Below are 15,186 nucleotides of genomic sequence, written 5' to 3' on the forward strand. Positions count from 1 at the left end.
TAAGTAGCTTCACCAAGTATCACACTACCTGGTCGTATTATCTTCTCACAGGCTGGTGTGAATCTCTGAGGCAGCCATATAAGTAAATAATAGGCTAGCAATGATAGCAGTTAACCTCTGTTGAACTCCTATTATGTGGCAGGCACTAGGGGAAGAACTTGGCACAGGTAGCCTGCCTACCCACAGCAACCCTAGGTAGTAGATACTGGTATTCCCATTTTGCAGATGAGGAACTTGAGCCTAAAGAGTTTAAATAAGTTGTCCAAGTCACATAGCTCATAGGTGGCTGGGCTAGGATTTGAACTCAAGCTGGTCTAAATCTAAAATGCCTCTTTATCTGAGGCAAGAGGATTGCTTGAAGCCAAAAGTTTGAGACCAGCCTGGGCAACAAAGCAAAGCCCTGTCTCTGCAAAAAATTTTAAAAATTAGCTGGGCATGGTAGTGCATGCCTGTAGTCCTAACTACTATGATCTCACCTCTGCACTCCAGCCTGAGTGACAGAGCAAGACACTATTTCTAAAATAAAATAATAAATACAAATAAAATACAATAAAAATAAAAGTAAAATAAAATGATAAAACCTGCTTTTTACCCACCAGTGAAGCTTGTGAACATAGTACAAATGCCACACCCTTCAGCTATGGAATTCTGGGCTACAGGGAGAGTGTTAGGTTTAAGAGATTATGATGTGAAGTGCTAGCTCTGTTACCCTAAAGGATAATGCAAACAATGAATGCTTTCTTCCCATTTCAGTTTCTTCATTTATAAAATAGGCACGTGCCACCGGGCGCAGTGGCTCACACCTGTAATCCCAGCACTTTGGGAGGCTGAGGTGGGTGGATCACAAGGTCAGGAGTTCAAGACCAGCCTGGCCAAGATGATGAAACCCTACCTCTACCAAAAATACAAAAATTAGCCAGGTGTGGTGGCAGGTACCTGTAATCTCAGCTGCTTGGGAGGCTGAGGTGGGGAATTGCTTGAACCCAGAAGGCAGAGGTTGCAATGAGCCAAGATCATGCCACTGGACTCCAGCCTGGGCAACAGAGCGAGACTGTGTCAAAAAAAATAATAATAATAAAACGTACAAAAAACATACCCCTAATATTTTTAAAACAAATATTTTCACTGAAGCTGTCTGTCACTGTGACCACTGCCATTGCCACCTACAGATGTTCCTGAGCAGTTGGAAATTCCTTGTCTCATCTAGTATATATACATATATTTTTTCAAAGATCCTAAATACTTCAGTGTTTAGGGTCTTTGAAAAAAATATATATATATATTAGATGAGAATATAGGGAAATAGTAATCTATGACTAAAGATATTTGTCCAATCTGAATTTTTTGTTTGTGTGTTTATTTGCAGAGAATGGCAAATCCGTTCATTGGAAGCTGGGAGCCGATAAGGAAGTCTGGGTGTGGGTGATGGGCGAACACCATCTAGATAAACCCTATGATGTACTCTGTGATGAAATTATTGCTGAGAGGGCCCGGCTGAAAGCAGAACAGGAGGCAGAAGAGCTCAGGTATGCAATCTGCAAACCAACCAGAGACTTAAAGACCCTCCAGATGTTAGAAAACGTTGCAAATACGCCCCTTGTTCACAGTATCAGGTGGGAGAATGGGGTTGGGTTGGAGGGTCACGAAAGTCATTTTGGATCTCTTTGGAAGGTTGACTTAGGCTTTTGGTCTAAAGACCTTTTGGATCTCTTTAGAAGGTTGATTTAGACTTTTGGTCTCAAGTCTTTGATAGCACTAAAGACCTCATGGAAGTCTTTAGTGCTGTGAAATCTGCTGCTTCCTCTCCCTGCTTGTCATTCCAGTTTTGATCTGTATGAGTGTGTGAGTTCCCCAGTGATCACCCGTGGCTGCACTAGAGTCATGTTAGAGCAGTGCAGGCCGACGCAGCTGAGTATCTGGAACGTATGTGAGAAATGCAGTGACTGTGCGAGCTTCAGGCCTTCCAGGGAGATCACTCAGATACAGGCGGCTGGATAATCAGGCTCTTTAGGTGCCTACACAGTGCAACGTACTGGGAATTCAAAGAGAAACAGGGAGCTTCCAGTCTAGGAGGAGAAGTGGACAGATGCACAGCTCACTGTGGCCAGTGCAGGCTGTGATTTGGTTATAATGAAGGTATAAACAGAGTTTACCAAGCATAGGTGGGACCTATCGTTCCAATCCACAGACGAGGTGAAATCTGAACCAAACCTTGAAAGGAGTGGTTTTCCAGCTACAGAAGGCCGAGAAGGAAAGTGCAGGCAGAGGGCTTAACCAAGGCCCCTAGACTTGACTACGGATGGTTCTTTGGGGAGTGATGAGGTCTTCCAAGCATTTGGAATACACTTGGGCAATTGCTTCAGAGGCCAGATTTGGGAGTTTGTACCTTATTCTGTGGACAGTGGGGTTTTTCAAGAGAGAAGTGATATCAACTGCAGATGTAGGAAGGTAACTCGGAGGGAAACTGAGGCAGGTGATGGCACTCCTCTGCTGGGTAGCTGGGGTGCTCTGGGTGTCCTCCTCTGGCTCTGGGCAGTGATTTTGACAGCATTACTCTGAGATGCTGAAGTGGAAATTGGGACAGACATGAGGACCACAGTTTAGTTCCCAAGGGCTAGGGATGCAAAGCAGACTCTGTGGCACAATCTATGGTGCATTGGACTTTCAAGGGCTAGGATGCTGCCCACTAGTGCCTGTAACTTTAAAACTATCAATGGACATATGAAGATAAAGGAATTATTTAATGATCGATTGGAAGGAGATGGTATGTTCTAATCGGTTGTAAACCAGGAGTTGGGCAGACCAGGATTCAGATTTTGGCTGTACCACTATGTGGTCTTGGATGAATTACAAAATTTCTTGGAGCTCTTATAACAAAGTGAGGATGACAATGCCTTCCTCATAGGGTTGTGATGAGGATGAAGTTAATGTCTTTACACTGAGGGAAACTGAGGCAGGTGATGGCACAGGGCCCAGCATGTTAGAAGCACTCAGTAAGTGGTGTCTGTTACTGTTTTTCACGTAATTTGAATGTCGACATCTGCTTTGGAAAAGCTCTTCCTGTTGAAGAATGGTTTTTCAGAATGTCCTTTTGCCTCTCTTCAGAAAAACTCACTCTGAAGAATTCACCAATAGCTTGAAAACAAAATCACAGTACAATGATCTGCAGCCTCCAGATAATCAGCAGACTAAAGACATCTGCAAGACAGTGGCAGAAAAGGAGGAATTGGAGCAAGGATCTAGCCCAGCACCAACCCTGGAAGACGAGAAAATCCGAGTGAGTCCTTCCTATCTGTAGGTGTGCGGAATTTCATCACGGGGAGAAAAAAAGCTATTGAGGCCACTGAGACCACTGTGGCTGAGTGTCAGGATCCTCCACTGGCTTTCTTGGGAGAAATTCCTCCTAACTTTAAGATCCTCTTGCTCATGTCACTTGGGGGATTTACCTTCCCTGCTACTTCGTGAAAAATAAAGCACCCCTATTTCATGAGACTGAAAGTACCAGGCGAGAACACTAGGAATGCAATTTGGCATTTTAAGATATTTTCAGGTTCTCCCCATTGCTGCCCCATTATATGTCTTCTGTTACAGCAGAGGTTGGCAGACATTTTCTGTCAGGTGCAACATAATAAATGGTTTAGGCTTTATGGGCCATGCCGTCTTTCTCATAGCTATACACAAATTAATGATCATGGCTGTGTTCCAATTAAACTTTATTTTCAAGGACAGGCAGAGGGGCAGATTTGGCCTGTTCATGATGTAGATTACTTTCTACCGAGTCTCCACCTTTTTGTTGCGGACTCTAAACATCAGTGCTCGCTGGGCTTCTTTGGCTCTGCCTGTGACTGTGGGGACAGTTACTTCCCCAACATAATAGAAATTTTATACTCAGAATTGGTATGAATTCTCTTATGGTTCAGGTGGTTAAAAAAACTCAAACATAATTTGCTGGCTGGATTATAGTTTGGGAGAACAATAAAACTATATTATGAAGTACCTTATTCTGCCAGGAATTTAATTACAACTGAGAGTTAACAGGGATTTATAGTTGTTTGATTTCCATTCATGTCTCCAGCCCTGCAGCACTGGTTGTGTGTGCTTTCGACTTCTTTGAGGCTATCAAATGGGAGTACAGATATCTCTTGCTTCCTTCTAGGGCCTAGTGAGACTCTGATAACTAACATGGTCAGGGGGTTATTCCACAGCAAAGCACACTGCTGAGTGTCTCATGTGATCCTTACAATAACATGAACTAGAGACATGAGTCCATTTTACAGCTGGGGAAACTGAGGCCAGGTGTGGTTAAGCAACCTGCCCAAGGTCTTATTCCAACCCAGGTCTGCAGGACCCCCAGGCTATTCCTTAAATATTAACTATTAACTCCTTAACTCTCGTATTTGGTTGTGTTGTTAATATGAGGGCTATGAAGAAGCTTTTTATGAAGGGCTACAACTATGAGGCTCAAAATATTTAAGAAGAAAAATTTCTAAATTTGGTTTTTCTACTCAGGATCAGCCCTGGGCATGCTTCCCACATCCTCAGCGAGGCCTCCATGCCTCCCCAGGTGTGCTTTGCACTCAGCATGCGTAACACCAGATTCCCCCAACACGGCTCCCTTTCCCACACCCATAAAACCAAGAACAATAGCAACAACAAGAAAGCTCCTTCCAGAGTATTAATTATGGAGCTGAGTGTGGTTGCTCACATTTGTAATCTCAGTGCTTTTGGAGGCCGAGGCAGGAGGATCCCTTCTGAGGCCAGGAGTTCCAGACAAGCCTGGGCACAATCCTGTAGAGAGAGTGACACCCTCATCTCCACAAAAAATAAAATTAAAATAGCCAAGCATGGTGGTTCATGCCTGTAGTCCTAGCAACTCAGGAGGCTGAGGCAGGAGGATTGACTGAGCCCAGGAATTTGAGGCTGCAGTGAGCTCTGATTATACCACTGTACTGTAGCCTGGGCGAGCGAGTGATACCCTGACTCTTAAGAAAAAAAGAAAGTTTTAAGTATGTATGCTTATCTCTGTACTTGAATTACAGTACTTTTTTAGATCTTTTTTTTCAAAAGTAGGACAGAAGATTAAAATGGAAATTAAAATAGGTACCACAGTTATTATTCTTTAACCATCTCATAAATATTATATTGAGAGTGGCACTGTCCATTCCTTAGATGCCTGCTAAACTGTCATATGGAAAGAGATGGGGGCCGTGGAGAAAGAAACAATTAGATACAAGGAATACAGAAATAGATGGGTGACAGGTTTTCATATTTCTGCTTTTTATCTTTCCCTGTGTCAGAGAAGATGCTGTCAGGGGCTCCTGTGATCTTTGCTGAAGTTCACTCTGACAGCGGGCCACACAGCGAGGAGGCTGATCTTCACAGCTAGTGTGAGCATTTAAAGAGGTGTCTGCTACCTCTTAGGCAATTGACTCGATGGTACATTTACATTTTTATTGTAAGTTCTGTATATGTCAGTATAGTGGCCTGAATATGTATCCCCCAAAATTCATGTCCACCTAGAACCTCAGAATGTGAGCTTATTTGTAAATAGATCTTTCCAGATGTCATTAAAGTCAAGGATCTCAAGAGGAGATCGCCCTGGCTTTAGGGTGGACCCTAAATCCCACAACAGGTGTCCTTATAAGAGGAGAGCCAAGGGAAATGTGAGCAAGAGTGTCCTAGTCTGTTTTCACGCTGCTGAGAAAGACATACCCAAGATTGGGCAGTTGACAAAAGAAAGAGGCTTAATGGACTTACAGTTGCATGTAGCTGGGGAGGCCTCACAGTCACTGTGGAAGGTGAAAGGCACGTCTAACATGGCAGCAGACAAGAGAAAAGAGCTTGTGCGGGGAAATTCCCCTTTATAAAACCATCAGATCTCATGAGACCCACTCACTATCACAAGAACACCGTGGGAAAGACCCGCCCCCATGATTCAACCGCCTCCCACCAGGTTCCTTCCACAATACATGGGAATTGTGGGAGTTGCAATCCAAGAGGAGATTTGGGTGGGGACACAACCAAACCCTATCAGACGGAAACATTGGGAAGAAGGCCGAGTGAAGAAAGAGGCAGAAAGTGGAGTTATGCTGCCACAAGATGGGAGCCACCAGAAGCTGGAAGAGGGAGTACAGCCCTGCACAGCCTTGATTTCTGACGCTAGCCTCCAGAACTGTGAGAGAGTCAATATCTGTTGTTTTAAGCCACCAAGTTTATGGCCATTCCTTGCAGCAGCCCTGGGTAGTGAATGCAGTTACTTCTCATTGACTTTCTCAGAGATGTTTCATTATGCTACCCTAATTATTAAATAGTTATTAAAAATGGAGAAGCGGCCGGGCGCGGTGGCTCAAGCCTGTAATCCCAGCACTTTGGGAGGCCGAGACGGGCGGATCACGAGGTCAGGAGATCGAGACCATCCTGGCTAACATGGTGAAACCCCGTCTCTACTAAAAATACAAAAAAAAAAACTAGCCGGGCGAGGTGGCGGGTGCCTGTAGTCCCAGCTACTCCGGAGGCTGAGGCAGGAGAATGGCCTAAACCCGGGAGGCGGAGCTTGCAGTGAGCTGAGATCCGGCCACTGCACTCCAGCCTGGGCGACAGAGCGAGACTCCGTCTCAACAAAAAAAAAAAAAAAAAAAAAAAAGGAGAAGCAACCATTTTAGAGAGACAGACCTGCTTTCTGGAAAACCAAAAATAAGTTGAATCCTGCATCCCTCACCTCCTCATGCTGTAGCTTTTAGCTCTTGAGTTTCTCCCGCTATAAAAAGGGGACAAACCATCTATTTGTTAGGCAGAGTAATGGCAAATATATCCACATTTAGATCTCTAGGACCCGTGAACACGTTACTTTACGTGGAACAGGGGACTCTGCCTCTGGGACCACGGTTAAGGACCTTGAGATGGAAGATTATCCTCGAATATCCAGGCAGGCCCAGCTTAATCGCATGAGTCCTTAAAGCAGAGACTCTTTCCTGGTTGAGGTCAGAGGGAGATGTGGGTATAGGATAATGACAAGAGACATGTGATGTTCCTGGCTTTGATGATGGAGGAAGAGACCATGCGTGAAACAGGGAACCGAAGCAGCTTCTAGAAGCTGGAAGAGGCAAGGAATCGGATTCTCCTTGAGTCTATGGAAGGCACGCAGCTCTGTTGACACCTTGATGTTGGCCTAGGGTTGGGTCTCTGACCTACCGAAATGTATCCTAATTTGTGTTGTTCAAAAGCACTGAGTTTATTGTAATTTGTTCAGCAATGGAAAACCAATACAATCTGGTAGGATTTTGTGATGAGTAAGTGAGGTATTGTATTAGTCAGGGTTCTGTAGAGGGAGAAGACTAATAGGATTGACGTATATATGAAAGGGAGTTTATTAAGGAGTATTGACTCACACGATCACAAGGTAAGGTCCCACAAGAGACCATCTGCAAGCTGAGGAGCCAGGAAGCTGGTCCAAGTCCCAAACCTCGAAAGTAGGGAAGCCAACAGTGCAGCCTTCAGTCTGTGGCTGAAGGCCTTAGAGCCCCTGGCAAACCACCGGCATACATCCAAGAGTCCAAAAGCTGAAGAACTTGGAGTTCGATGTTTAAGGTCAGGAAGCATCTAGCACAGGAGAAGGATGGAGGCTGGAAGACTCAGCAGGTCTAGTCCTTCCATGTTCCTCTTCCTGCTTTTATCCTAGCCATGCTGGCAGCTAATTAGATGGTGCCCACCCAGATTGAGGGTGGGTCTGCCTTTCCCAGTCCACTGACTCAAATGTGAATCTCCTTTGGCAACACCCTCGCGGAGACACCCAGGAACAATACTTTGCATCCTTCAATCCATCAAGTGGACACTCACTATTAACCATCACAGATATTAAATACTGAGCACTTATTTCAGTGCCTCCAAACGCATATCAGATATTTCGTTAGCTCACTTTCCTCTTCCCTGTACCTTTTTAAATTTTTTTTTCTTTTTGAGGCAGGGTCTCACTCCCCCAGGGTGGAGTGTAGTGGTGCAATCATAGCTCACTGCTGCCTTGAACTCCAGGGCTCAAGCAATACTCCCTCAGCCTCTCTCGTAGCTAGAACTACAGGCACAGGCCACCACCCCAAGCTAATTTTAACAGTTATTTATAGTGATGGGATCTTGCTGCGTTGCCCAGGCTGGTCTTAAACTCCTGATCTCTGGTGATCCTCCCACCTCAGCTGCCCAAAGTTCTGGGAGTACAGGTGTAAGCCACTGTGGCCGGCCCCTATACATTTTTCTTAGCTTAAATATATCAACAGTGAGGAGAGGATCCCAAGGTTGATTGATTTACTCATAACATAATTTGAGTACCCAATAGGTGCTAAATAGTGAGGTTATGATACTGGAGTAAAACAGAATCACTGCTCTCATGACATTTTAGTTGGGGAGGGAGAGAGAGACATCACATATACATAATTTCAAACAGTAACAAGTGCTGTGACATGAGGGATAGGTTTCTGTTCACCCCAATTACATTAGCACTTGGGCAGCTCCATGAAGCCAAGGATGGCTTTGCAGAGGGCATGGCCCCTAGGGCTGGCAGTTCCAGCTGAGGAACAGTGTGGCAAAGGCTCCATAGCTGGCGAGAAAGCGGGCTTTGGAGGAGCCAAAGGGGCCAGTGTGACTGGAGTGCAGAAGCAGGGAAAACATTGTAGGGGGTGGGGCAGGGCCAGACAAGACAGGGTCTTGGGGGCGACTTACGTGCTTTGACTCTTTTCAAGAACAATTGGAAATTGTCAGTGATTATCGGGCAAGGGGTTGAGCTGATCAGGTTTATATTTTGAAAAAGAGGGATCATTCTTGCATCAGAGAGGGTGGAGGAACAAGGCAGCATGACCAGGTTTCTAAGCTTGGATGCCTGGGAGAATGAGGTGTCGTCAGAATGGACAGGCATGTCTGGAGGAAGAGCTGATGTTAAAGGAGAAGATGATTCTAGTTGAGATGCATCAGGATTTCCCAGGCTACTGCAGCAGTAGTAGTGATGGATACACGGTGATTTTTTTCTTTTTCTTTTTCTTTTTCTTGTTTTTGAGACAGGGTCTTGTTCTATCACCCAGGCTGGAATACAGTGGCACAATCATAAGCTCTCTGTAGCCTCCAACTCCTGGGCTCAGGTTATCCTTCAGCCTCAGCCTCCTGAGTAGCTAGGACTACAGGCACATGCGTGGCTAGTTTTTAAATTTTTTCTAGAGACAGGGTTTCACTGTGTTGCCCAGGCTGGTCTTGAACTCCTGGGCTCGAGTGATCCTCCTGTCTCAGCCTCCCAGAGTGCTGGAATTACAGGTGTGAGCCACTGCACCCAGCCAGGCTGATCTTATACATGTGATTTAGAGTTCACAACACTTTTTCTCATCGAGTTACGTCTTTTCAGAACACTCCTGTGAAACAGACAATACATTACCATTTCTTTTGTACAGATGAAGAAAGAAATGTTCGAAGAGATTAAGTGATTAACCCCAAAATTAGTTAGAATGCCCTCATTTTTGTATGTCTACTTTAATCCCCACTCTCATTGTAACTTTGACATATTTATAACAGAATTCATCACTGCCCCCAGGCCTTCTCCTTTAGAACGGAACTCTGGCTTCTGGTGAGAAACCAAGACTGGAGCTTTAGGACGCATCCCACGTGTTTCCAAAATGCAATTCAGACTTGCACAGTAAGGATTAAAGATTTCCAAATTTCTGCCATAATTTATTTTAACTCTAATATCTAAAAGTATATTATCATGTCTTCAAAATTGCATTGTATACACAAGGCCCAACATCTGCTATAAAAAAATCTTCAAGCAGTTTTTATTGAAGTTAGTGACCATAATCCTTATCTGAGCAGCTCTGGGGGGATTTAAAGAGCAATCAGTCTTCCAGGATTATCAACAATATTCAAGGGAAATCAGCTATACATTTATTAGAGTAAAGCTGTCTTGTTAGATTTGTAGTACATTTCCAATGAAAGATCATCACTAGAGTCCAGGTGCTGTGACTCACGCCTGTAATCTCTGCACTTTGGGAGGCCAAGGCAGATGGATCACTTGAAACCAGGCGTTCAACACCATCCTGGGCAACATGGCAAAACCCTGTCTCCACAAAAAACACAAAAATTAGTCAGGCATGGTGGCGTGCACTTATAGTCCCAGCTGCTTGGGAAGCTGAGGTGGGAGATCACTTTAGCTGGGCAGGCGGAAGTTGCAGTGAGCTATGATCACGCCACTCTACTCCAGCCTGGGTGACAGAGCAAAACCCTGTCTTAAAAAAAAAAAAAAAGATCGTCACTAGAAACTGTGCCCCATTTTCTAATAAAATACTCCAGACCTGAATCAGTATGCACTTCTTACCAGTCTGATCTAAAATCTCCCCAGGGCTGTGTAGAATGGGTGAAAATTAAATTCAACCAAAATATTGGTGTGTATTCAGCATTGTAGAATCTCTTGTGGAGGAGTCAGTGTCTTTTAGGAGGTAGTGCTTCTGGTTAACAGGGACCCTTTTTATTTGTACTGATTTATCAGTTGCTGCCTGAAGAAGTCCAAATAATGGAAAAATATCAGGGTTGGGCTTGGGCATGAGAGTGTTCAGTCTTATGCACGTCAGGGTACACTGGATTTCTGCATTTGTATCAGTAGTGTTTTTTCAACTCTGCTGTGATTATCTCATGGAAGGAAGGATTGAAGCAAACACATAGTCAGAGTCCCCTTTGAGCTTATGTAGAACTTGGGGTAAATCCTACAGTTACTTCTTCATTATCCTTCCTCTTTACTCACTAGTATTTTGAATAGGATGAAATCAGGTTAATAGGATGCCGAGGCCAGCCTCGAGGGAAGAAAGCAACACATGGTAAGAGGATAGCTGGGAACTTGGATGCTATTTGGTGAAACAGGCAGATTTGCCTTAGTGCTGGTCATTGGGATGATAGTGGTTAGATATAGGTAGCCCCATACACATTTGGAAAGATGTACATTCACGATGTTACTTCATCCTCACAACTGTAGGAGGTGTGAAACAGGTATTTTTATTCCTGTTCCGAGCGGGGAGATCAGGGCAATGGTTTCATTTCCAGGTGGAGCTGGGTCTTCTACCTTATTCAGGTCCTTCTTGTTATGTGCCCCAGGGAAGGTAGTCACGTCTTCATCTTAATGATCACACTGCTGGGATTAGAGTTTTTGGGCTTTTCTTTTTTTTTTTTTTTGAGACGGAGTCTCGCTCTGTCGCCCGGGCTGGAGTGCAGTGGCCGGTTCTCAGCTCACTGCAAGCTCCGCCGCCCGGGTTTATGCCATTCTCCTGCCTCAGCCTCCGAGTAGCTGGGACTACAGGCGCCCGCCACCTCGCCCAGCTAGTTTTTTGTATTTTTAGTAGAGACGGGGTTTCACCGTGTTAGCCAGGATGGTCTTGATCTCCTGACCTCGTGATCCACCCGTCTCGGCCTCCCAAAGTGCTGGGATTACAGACTTGAGCCACCGCGCCCGGCCCGTTTTTGGACTTTTCTCCTCCACTAGCAGTGATACTTTAGACCAGATATTCTTGGCTTTAAATTAAAGAGAAAAGCTTTTTCCGTAGGAAAACATGGAGAAGGGGAAAGAGGAGGGAGTTGGGTTTGGAGAAACAGACAGGATTAAATCTACCTTCCTGACACCTTGAGCCAGTCTCATTCACCTGGGTGGTGTTTTTGCAGAGCTTACAGCTCTAGCACGCTGCTCCTGTCTCTGTGTGCCTTGGATTTTTAGAGCAGCCTCTCTGCCCTGCACTGCGAGAGGGTTGCGTCTGTACTGCTGGGTTTGTTACCTATGCTGACTGTGCAAATCTCATAACCCTCTGGAACCTCTGTTTTCTCATCTATCAAAACGGGGAATTAAAACCAGGTGTGGTGGCTCATGCCTGCAATCCCAGCACTTTCAGAGGCCAAGGCGGGTGGATTACTTGTGCCCAGGATGTCGAGACCAGCCCTGGCAACATAGCAAGACATTGTCCCTACAGAAATAAAAATTAAAAAAATAGCAGGACATGGTGGTGCACACCTGTAGTCCCAGCTACTCCAGTGGCCAAGGAAAGGACCGCTTGATCCTGGGAGGTTGAGGCTTCAGTGAGCTGTGGTCACACCATTGCACTCTAGGCTTGGCGACACAGAGAGACTCTGTCTCAAACAAGCAAAAACTGGGAATTTAAAAAGACTTGCTTTGTTTATGTCATGGGTTTTTGGTGAAAAAAAAGTTGACACAGTAAAAAATGACATGAGGGCCAGGCGCGGTGGCTCAAGCCTGTAATCCCAGCACTTTGGGAGACCGAGACGGGTGGATCACGAGGTCAGGAGATCGAGACCATCCTGGCTAACATGGTGAAACCCCGTCTCTACTAAAAAATACAAAAAACTAGCCGGGCGAGGTGGCGGGCGCCTGTAGTCCCAGCTACTCGGGAGGCTGAGGCAGGAGAATGGCCTAAACCCGGGCGGCGGAGCTTGCAGTGAGTTGAGATCTGGCGACTGCACTCCAGCCCGGGCAACCGAGCGAGACTCCGTCTTAAAAAAAAAAAAAAAAGACATGAGATAATATATTTGGAAATTCTTTGAAAACTGCAAATCCCAGTACAAATCTAAGGGGTTATTTTCACTAGGAGCACTAGAGACTGCCCCTCCCCTGTGTGACCATCTCCTACCCAGGGGCTGCACACTTCAGTGTCCAGCACTGTTGGGCTGCATCAGTCATTCTCTGGGCAAATATCCATCAAGGTTTAATCTGTGTAATGACGGGCATTATGGCGCCACGAGGGAGGCATAAGACGAGGTTTTCATCTTTCAAGAGTTTTAGGCCCTGAAAAGAGCAGCAGTGAGTGCTCTGTAGGGCAGGATTTAATCACATTCCAGGAGGCCAGTGGCCTGTTCACTGGTTTGCGGAAGGCAGGGATGGAGGGGGTGGCAGAGAAAGGCAGAGAGGCCTGGGGGAAAGGACTCTGCAGTCCTGGCCGGTGAAATGTCATTGCTAAGAAAGTGCAAAGCCTCGTGTGTCCGGGAGGGAGAATGCAAGGGAGCAGTCTGATGGGGGTAAAGTGCTTTGGCTGGGACGCAGAAAGGTAAGTCTGAGTAGATGCTAACAGGACACCTTATGGAAGAAGAGTCAGGCTTGTTCCATGTATTAGTTTTCTTCATGACTTACCCTAGTACCCATGTATTATCTCCCAGCTCCTCAGGTGGGAAATCTGACAAAGCAGGACTGGGTTCTCTAATTAGGGTCTTATGAGGCTGAAATCAAGATGTCAGCCATGATGGTCTCTTATCTGGAGGCCCTGGAGAAGAATCTGCTTCCAGGTATATTCACGTCGCTGGCCAAATGAACCAGCGGAAGGCCCTGATTCCTTACTGGGCATCAACCAGGGGCCAATCTTTGTACCTGGAGCTGCCTGCATTCCTTATGCTTTCCAGGTGGTCCCTCAAGCAATGGCAGATTGAGTCCTTCTCCTGCTTAAAAGCTCTCTATGACTTCCTCTTCTGCTGTCTCTCTCTGACTCTAGCTGGAGAAAGTTCTCTACTTTTGAAGAGCACTTGTGATTAGATTGGGCCCACAGTTAATCCTGGATAATCTCATTTTAAGGTCCATAGCTAGTAATTAATGTCTGAGGAATAACAGATTTACAAGTTCCAGATTAGGGCGTGGGTATCTTTTAAGGCCATGACACCTACCACACCCCTGTAGGCTGACGGGTCAGTGGTACAGGCCTGCCACCCCTTATCCAATATATCTGGACCCAGAAGTGCTTCAGATTTCAGCTTTTTTCCAGATTTTATAAAAGAAATACTGAGCATGTACTATGTAATATATAATGCCTCCCAGCAAGGTCTGGGGCAACACTCTGTAAACAAATGCTATAAATATTGTAAATAGCCTCATGTTCAAGTTAGGGTCCTCCCTGATATGACTTACATATTTTCAGAGCTTTTTGGATTTTAGAATTGTTGATAAAGGATGGTGGGCCTCCAGTCCATTTTTGAGCTATGGTAATATAATGAGAGCAAGTGGTCAAAAGAACTGGATTTTCATTTTGACTTGGTCTCTGCAGGACTTTTGTTTTCATAATCTGTAAAATGAGAGACTTTTAAATTGTTTAGTGACCATAGAGCCCAGGTGCAGGCACTTCCTATGCTGCCCCTGGGAGAGACATCACTAATCAATCGCAGCACTCTCTCCTGATGAGCCAGAACAGGACCTCACATCCTTGTCAACAGGGCTGCAGGCAGCCAAATGGAGCCCTAGGAGTTAACGGTACAGATGGACTCTGTTTGCTGAGGTGATTTCTCAGAAGTTTCACTCTAGCTCTAAACATGCAGATCTTAAAGCAACAGTTGATGCCTGTACGACAGGAAGAATGTTTTTTCCTATCACTACAGGCTGTTAAGGAGGGTTGCCATCCTGTTTCAATGAATAAGCCACACCACAAGGTCTAGGCTTTTCTATTTGAGCAGCAGTTAGGCAGGGGTGTGAAGGCAAACCCGGTGGTATGTGGCAAGGTCAACTCAATTTTATTTCTGTAAATAAGGCACAAACGATGTATTATTTGGACAAGTGGCATTCCTCTCCTGAGCTGGTTTTCACCGCAGCCCTCCCCTCCAAGACTCAAAACATATCTTTTGGTCCACCTGGGTAACAGCTAATCTTCTCACATACAAAAATGTAGAGAGCTGTACCTTCCTGCCATGCAACAGTTTCTGTAGTTTTAACCAGAACACCAAACCACCCAATCTGTAGGTTTGCATTTGGATATGATTTTATACCAACGTAACCCAAGTTATATCTTCATTAGTAAATGGCTTCATTCAAGGAGATCCCTTACAGAACAAGGGAAGACTTGCCCCAGTTCTAAGAGTGAAGAATTTCTGCTTCACCCTTATAGCCACGAGAAGCAAATCTTGGGAATCTGAGAATTGTTTGATGGCTGCTACAGGCTTTGGAAACCTTAAGGTCCAGGCTCAGAGTATCTTTCTACACATGCATGACAGTCTTTACAAAAGATTTTCTAAGGATACATTTTTGTTGGCTTAAAATTTTTATTATACCAAATAAATATCCAAAAGTAAGACGGCCTAAATAAGTACCAGATACCTGGAAACCATAGCACCAACAGAGTAGAAGATCTCTAGTTAGGGAATGGAAGTTTCAGTCCTTACAGGCAGCTCTGAGACTTGGGGCAGTATCCTGTA

At 45.1% G+C, this 15,186-nt stretch overlaps 1 protein-coding gene across 4 annotated transcripts in view; it reads left to right on the forward strand.

Annotated features, from left to right (window-relative positions):
• Positions 1–15,186, forward strand: part of SH2D4A (SH2 domain containing 4A) — an 89,426-nt gene that overhangs the window by 18,428 nt on the left and 55,812 nt on the right. For all 4 annotated transcript variants that reach the window (XM_033226974.1, XM_033226991.1, XM_033226983.1 and 1 more), the window contains exons 3-4: positions 1,367–1,526; positions 3,106–3,277. In XM_033226974.1, the coding sequence (XP_033082865.1) occupies positions 1,367–1,526; positions 3,106–3,277 (332 nt within the window). The remainder of the gene's footprint in view (positions 1–1,366; positions 1,527–3,105; positions 3,278–15,186) is intronic.

Source organism: Trachypithecus francoisi, unplaced genomic scaffold, assembly GCF_009764315.1.
Source record: "Trachypithecus francoisi isolate TF-2019V2 unplaced genomic scaffold, Tfra_2.0 Contig01440, whole genome shotgun sequence".
NCBI classification, from domain to species: Eukaryota; Metazoa; Chordata; class Mammalia; order Primates; family Cercopithecidae; genus Trachypithecus; species Trachypithecus francoisi.